Source organism: Amborella trichopoda, chromosome 6, assembly GCF_054954075.1.
Source record: "Amborella trichopoda isolate Santa Cruz 75 chromosome 6, AtrichopodaSantaCruz75HAP2 v2.0, whole genome shotgun sequence".
In the NCBI taxonomy this organism is placed as follows: Eukaryota; Viridiplantae; Streptophyta; class Magnoliopsida; order Amborellales; family Amborellaceae; genus Amborella; species Amborella trichopoda.
Genome location: NC_142341.1, coordinates 44,527,887 through 44,535,244, shown reverse-complemented (window position 1 = coordinate 44,535,244; position 7,358 = coordinate 44,527,887). Strand labels below are relative to the sequence as shown.

The 7,358-nt window shown below is 36.4% G+C and overlaps 1 protein-coding gene across 1 annotated transcript; it reads right to left on the bottom strand.

Moving 5' to 3' along the window:
* Positions 1-4,692: 4,692 nt before the first annotated feature.
* LOC18442732 (cytochrome P450 71AP13) lies at positions 4,693-6,590 on the bottom strand. Its single transcript, XM_011628177.3, has 2 exons — positions 5,667-6,590; positions 4,693-5,592 (listed from the first exon to the last, which is right to left on the bottom strand). The coding sequence occupies exons 1-2, from the start codon at positions 6,567-6,569 to the stop codon at positions 4,975-4,977; spliced, it is 1,521 nt and encodes a 506-aa protein (XP_011626479.1). The 5' UTR covers positions 6,570-6,590; the 3' UTR covers positions 4,693-4,974.
* Positions 6,591-7,358: the final 768 nt, after the last annotated feature.

Genomic DNA, 7,358 nt, shown 5'->3' with positions numbered 1-7,358 from the left:
GTGGGTGCTCCTCTTGTTGCATGTTTCAGATTGTTGGCAACATTATCTCCAAGTTCAGATTTTGAAAAGAAAAACATGTCATGTGTTCTCTATGAGAGTGTTGTTGGAGGCCTCATGTATGCAATGGTTTGCACTCTTTCAGATATTTCTCATGCCGTTAGTGTTGTTAGCAAGTATATGGCTAATCCAAGAAATGAGTATTGTAGTGCGGTAAAATATATTTTGCATTACCTAAGGGGTATATCAGATGTGAATATGGTGTTGGATGGAAATAACAAGTTTGGTAACAAGGTTATTAGTTATGTTGATATTGACTTTGTATGTGATTTGCACTGTAGGAGATCTACTATAGGTTATGTGTTTATACTTGTAGGAGATCCGACCAGTTGGAGGTTGATGCTACAAACCATGGTTGCTTTATCTACGACTGAAGCAAAATACATGACAGTTACTGAGGCAGTGAAAGAACCATATGACTTAGAGGGTTTGTAAGTGATTTGAGCTTACAACAGAATGATATTATTGTTTATTGTGATAGTCAGAGTGTAATACACTTGGCAAAGAACTAGCTATATCATGAAAGGACAAAGCCTATTGATGTCATGTACCATTTTATCCGTGAGATGATAGCTGAATGAGATATTTTGTTACTGAAGATTGACACTAAGAAGAATGCCGTGGATATGCTGGTAAAGCCGGTTCAATTACAGAGGTTTAAGCCATGCTTAGACTTGACTAATATGTTGCCAAGGTGAGCACCTGGGGACGCATGTGAGAAGAGGACCGATAGGAATATCTTTTAGAATTCAAGCTAAGGTGGAGTTTTGTTGATAATTACTGTCATGAATCCTAAAGATTAAGCGATTTGTTTCCTTCTTTATAGATTTCTTATTTATTTGGGTTGTGTCTATTATTTAGGATCTGATTTTATAGGTAAGTCCATAGAGATTAGGATAGACATATGAGTCCATAGATAAATGCAAAGTTAAGTTTCCAACAAAGTAAGGAAAATGTTTGGAAGGCCATAGGTGGGCCTTTTTTAAAGTTCTGTTATCTATTTACGTTGTTTTGTAGAGAGAGAAAAAGTGTTAAAAAAATAGAGGAAAATTTTAGGGGGTTTTCTAGAGAGAAAATTATAGAGAGAACAAGGCTTGGTGGGATATTGAGCTATGTATCACTGTTTCTCTGAAAGTAACTACCTTGTAATTCTCTTTTTTTGATTTAGTGAAAAATATCGACTGTTTTTGCTTGTAGATGTAGTCACATCTGTGACGAACCACGTAAATTCTGATGTTCTCTTTTTTTGTTATTTCTTTTCTACTTTATTTTCTTGCTTGTTACATGTTCTATTTTTCTCGCATTTGATTTGCCCCCATTGGGGTTAGTGCTTCAACAATATGCACCTATTTTAAGAAGAGAGGCTAAAAGAGGTGGGAGAGAGAGATAAAGAGAGAGAGAGAGGTGCCTAGTTACCTCTAGGCAAAGAGAGAAGAAAGCTTAAAATATTAGGAGGATTCTAAATGAACTCCAAAAAATATTTAAATAGGACTCTATCTTTAAGGGGATTTAAGAAGCTAAAATGTTTATATTAAAAATATTTTTTTCCCTAATCTAACTAAATTAGTGAGTTCACAAATCCTAGTGAGTTCACAAATCCAAGAGATATATGAAGAGAGAAAGAGTAAGGAAATGAGAGGGAGGAATGGAGAGAGAGAGAGAGAGGGGAATATGTAGAAAGAGAGGGAAAGAGTAGGAAGGCCAAATAATAGGAAGTTGAGATCAAAATCTAAAAGAATATCTTCCTATCTCTCCATGCAAGCGTAAGTTTTTATTTTTTAGGATTTCTAATTTTGCGTAAGTTTTTATTTTTTAGGATTTCTAATTTTTTCAAGATATTGAGAGGAAAATAATAAGAGAGAAGAAAAACACGTAGATGCTTAAAGACAATTTTCTTGAAGATGAGAGATCTGCTATTTTCAATGCCTTGTTCTATTCTCAATGAAAACGTAACATGTTTTCATTGGCTTTCATTAATACTCCTAATATCTAGAATGTATATGCGCACATATTCATAGTAATACCTACCTACAAATTTTGGATGTCTTTGATTTACATTTTTACTTCATTAATTACTGTCACTCCATAAGAAAAAAGACAATCCATATTTTTATATCTAAATTTTTGGATAGATTTTTTTCGTCTTTTTACGAATTCATCTGTTTGTAATCAGGTATGTCTCTTTCATCTTCTCATTGTTAACTTTGTTTAATATATTACTTATTGTGTCTCTTTTTATCTTTTTTCTCATGCTATTATGTTATTGCTTCATTTTGGTTATTTACTTGAAGTTTATAAAAGAAATTACATTGTACGTTGACAATTTTTATTGTTTCATGTAGATAACATTATCTATTATATTTTTGTCCTAATGAACTAGGAGATAGAAGTAGTGATGGATATTTCAAGTTATAAACGTTATATGAGTTGAGTCATAATATTGAATTATTTTTATTAATGTTTTCTATCTGTATTTACATTGTACGTGCACCGCTCGTAAAATCGACTAGTAGTTTAATGCGCCTTCCCGAGGTTAAGTTTCCCTTAGCCCCAAACCAAGTTCTCCTGAACCTTGGAGCATAGGATTGAAGGTCCAAAGATCTTAGTATAGGTCCAAAAAGCTACCTATGAGTTGCAAGTAGTTGATCAATTAGTAGATGAATTCTTATTTACGAAGTTATGAACTTAAAATTCAGGACGGAAAATCTTTTCTATGTAAAAGATGAGAAGGCAACTTTTGCAAGGTTTGTGTGATCTCACCCGCTCAATTTTGGCAAAATCCGCCGTATCTTTGTCGAAATACGGCATAGGGTGCCCAGTCATCAAAGGCGACTATGCATGCGCACTACACTTAGTAGATAGGTGGCGGTATAGTTTTAACCCACTTGCTGATTTTTTTACACGTGTTGATTTTCGGAACAAAATGTAACCTAAGTCTTTGTGCATGTAGGAATGGTGTCGACCACTTAGCAAGCAAGTGTAAAAGCTTTTGTTCCACTTCCATCTGGTTGAAGACAGAAAAATTTGTGTTAATTGATGGCAAATATTTGCAATGCAGTAATATGGAGATATTAGATGAGAGATTGCTTAGAAAGAGATTTTTATCAAAGAAATTTAGATGGGGATTGGGTAATTTTACCGAAATTACCTATTAATCTATAAGTTCAAGTTATTGAGGTGCTTTATTTTTTTATTTTTTCAACCCCCGGTTTTTCCAACATGAGATCGTACCCTTGCCTTAGCTTTAAGATCTAAAATGAAAAATCTCTTCATTTATTATGTTCTTTTAATTGTTTTAAGTAATTTAATAATGAAAGCCACGACGTGATAATTAGAGTGTGGGGGGTACTACCACCCCCTTTCCCGATTCTTTTGTTTGTTAGTTTGTTATGTACACCAGGGGAGCACAGGTCATTAGCCAAGAACCAAAGAACGTAGCCCGGTCTTTAAAGTGGCGGTTTGTACGCGAAGTGTGTTATACACCAGTTTTATACGGCATATGGAAGACCGCTAAGACAATCGCTTGCGGATAGTTTCTGGTCCTTTCATTGACGAGGACAAAGACACTTTTTAGGTCATATGGTCAAATCCAATTAATCAAAAAAAAGCTTTGATGATGACAACGATGAAAAATTATGCTCTAGAGGCTGACCGTCGATATCAAACAATAATACATTTCAAAATCAAATTTTACTAGTAGACAATCTCAAAAAAAAAAAAAAAAAAAAAAAAAAAAAAAAAAAAAAAAAAAAAAAAAAAAAAAGAAAAGAACACCTAAACCCCTTTTGAAGGACTTATCTTCAGCCTAGGCAATAAAATTCTCTTATATTTGTGCCAAAATTAATGGCACATCTGCTTGTGACACTACTTTTCAAGGATGCAATTTCAGTACTATGTTTTATTGATAAACTGCTGCCAATTGAGAAGTTCTACGTAGTAAAACAAAACACGAAACCTTAGTAATTGTTACGTGTACACTTGGTCCTTTTAGTACCATGACTATTTATCCATATGACTAGGCAAGTAAGATAAAGTTCAATTGTGATGAAGTAGTGCGATTGTCCATAAAGGCAATAGAAGGACAAAAAAAAAAAAAAAAAAAAAAAAGAAAGAAAAAAAAGGAGAGGCGAGACTCTAAGCAATTAAAGTAGAGCGCACCTTCAAATAGTGTCGAAAAATGTAGTTTTAATATTGAAAATATTTACGATAGCTTTAAAATATATTTTCATCTCTAATTATAAAATTTAAAGCTTAAAAAATAGTTTAGATCTACTAGATCTATGAAAACTTGAAAATTAATGGTCTAAAAATACGCTAAAAGATGTACTATTTTCAAAACTTAAAATCCAATTTTTTCTCATGATCATGTATCTTGATGTCGAGATGATCAATTTAAAGATATTTGAGCATCAAATCAACCTCTTCTAATAAAATTTTTGAGATGCAATTTAATTTGATCGTTCAGAGCCTCAGCTCTATATAAACTTTTTTTCAAAAAGAAGTAAACTTCCGTTTGTATCCATGCGGATATCCAAGTGACTTCTGGACGGTCCGTCAACAAAATTGACTACAGATAGTTCTCAATTGATGAGATAGACCTAGTGTTGCCATATACCAGCACATGCACACTTGAAATGAAACAACCCACATATTTTACTACTGAACTTTTTATTACATTTCTAGGGTTAAATATCTAATAGTATTGATTCTGAACACATAACGGAAGGAACAAGATTCATGTAGCTCATCCTAAATAATTAAAATAAAAATATGAATTCGCACAAGCGAAAAAACAAGATTCATGGATCTCTTCCAAAATAATCAAAATACGGATTTGAACACACAAGCGTGAGAACAAAATTCATGTAGCCCGCCCTAAATAATTGAAATAAAGGTTGGATGATGATGATAACTAACTCAGAGAAATTGGCGGTGAGGGATAGCGATAAGAGAGAGAGGAACTTTCCTGTGCATGGTGAGCCCAAATATCTCAGCCATGTCCATGTCATTTGGGCTCATCCCATGAGGCAATTCCCAGTCAAAATGAAGCAAAAGGTTGGCGAGAGCAAGCTCAAGAGAGGCCACACCAAAAGCTATGCCAGGACACCCTCTCCTACCTGCCCCAAAAGGAATAAACTCGAAATCCTGACCCTTATAATCTATGGAAGACTCGATAAACCTTTCGGGTCTGAACTCCTCCGGGCTCGCCCAAGTCTCGGCGTGCCGGCTTATCGCCCATGCATTGATGATCACCTTAGTCCCTTTAGGTATTTCATAGCCATTGATGCTGCATTTCTCTAGAGACTCTCGTGGCAGGAGCAGGGGGACTGGTGCGTGCAGTCTCATGCTCTCCTTCATCACGAGCTTCAAGTACTCGAGCTCGGGAAGGTCGTTCTCGCCGATAGTTTGTCGGCCATTGGCGATCTTTCGTACTTCGTCTTGGGCTTTCTTCATCACATTGGGGTTCTTCATTAACTCTGTCATCGTCCACTCTAGGACTGTCGCAGTGGTCTCAGTTCCAGCCCCAAACATGTCCTACAAAGAGAAAACTACAGGTTGAGAGAGACATAGAGAGAGACACAGAGAGAGATAGAGAGAGAGATCAGTACCAAGATGACGGCTTTAAGGTTGTCCCGAGTGAAAGGGAAATCGAGATCAGCTCGCTTCTGCACTTCCAGCAAAACATCGACGAAGTCCTTATGTTCATCGTTTGAAGGTCTGGTGTAAGGATCAAGGTGGTCCTCTATCACCATCTCCATAAAAGCATCCAATGTCCTGAAAGTCTTCTTCTGGCGTGCCCGAATTCCAGTAAGCACGTCGATCCAGTCCAACGATGGGAATTGATCACCAAGACTGAATCCTCCCAATAGAATCTGTACCTCATTTAGTACCTCATAGAACTTGTCATAGCTCTTGCCGAAGGCGACCCTACCAATTATATTGTTGGTGAGAGAGAGGAAGAGTTGGCTAAGGTTAACGGCACCCTTCGATCTCTCGATCGTTTCCACCATGCGCGCGACTTCCTCCATTCTCACGAACCGGAACGACTCCACTCTCTTGACGCTGAGCAACTCCAGGATACAGATCTTTCTCATATTTCTCCAGTAGGAGCCATAGGGAGAGAAAGCTATGTCAGTACTGTTGTAGAGAATATGCTTCGCAGAGTTGACCTGAGGTCTGCTTGCAAAAGAGAGATCATGGGTTTTCATGACTGCCTTGGCCATGGCAGGAGAAGACACCACAAGGGTTGGGACTTGACCTAGCTGCAAGAACATGAGAGGACCATACTTTAGGGCTAGGTCTCTAAGAGAGCGATGTGCAAGCTTTGATAGTTGGTGCAGGTTGCCTATTAAGGGGAGCTTAGGGGGTCCAGGAGGCAGCTTGGCTTTTGGGGTGGTGCCTTTCTCTCTCTTACTCCGAGTTAGAGAGAGAAACAAGAGTATTGAAGAGAGAGAAAAGAAAATAAATCCTAGGAAGGAAGGCTTCTCCAACCATTGGGGAAGTGATGCCATTTTTGTGGGAGCGGTTGCAGGGATTGCAAGGAGATGGTCCCTTAAATAGAAATATCTTGAGGGCACATGGGTCTTTTACAAAGTTTGGATTGCATGGAGATGGTCCTCTTAAATAGAAATATCTTGAGGGCACATGGGTCTTTTACAAAGATGGATTGCATGGAGAGGGTCCTCTTAAATAGAAATATCGTGAGGGAACATCTGTCTTTTACAAAGATTTTGTGAAGAGTTGTTATCTATTGAAAAGTCGAAGAGTTGTTACCTACCAAAACACGCGCGTTAGATTTTTTTGCGCATTACGACAAAATTGCGATTAAATTTAGGCCGCCAGTTCCTTATTTTCCGTTCCTAGTAAGACAGTTTTTTCCATTTGACATCATTTCTAGTAAGATTTTTTTTTGCATTTCACATTATTTCTAGTAAGACTTTTTATTTTTTTTTGTCATTTAATTTTTTGATTATTTAAGGTCGAAGCTCGTGAAAATTTAATATTAATTGATTGGGATTCCAGGAAACTTTTGATTTTATATATTAAAATAAAACCTAGATTAACATGTTAAAGAGCCCCATTACATACTAATTCCACATGCATGTATTATGCAACACTTACGTGCCCATGAATTATTATTTTGCGGTCCAATATCTTAGGTAAAAAAATACCGACAATATTGTATTTATTTAGTATATAAAGGTCACAATCATCATTGACTGTTAAATGTGAAAACAAATAGCCGAAAGTATCTCACTAATCCAACTAAAAGTTTAAAAAGAAATTCTTGAGCTTTTAGA

What these genes read in the sequence shown, in the direction of transcription:
- LOC18442732 (XM_011628177.3), bottom strand. Translation starts at nt 6,569, where the DNA reads ATGGCATCACTTCCCCAATGGTTGGAGAAGCCTTCCTTCCTAGGATTT. An exon ending in ACCTTAAAGCCGTCATCTTG is followed by an intron (nt 5,593 to 5,666) that starts GTACTGATCTCT and finishes TTCTCTTTGTAG; the next exon opens with GACATGTTTGGGGCTGGAAC.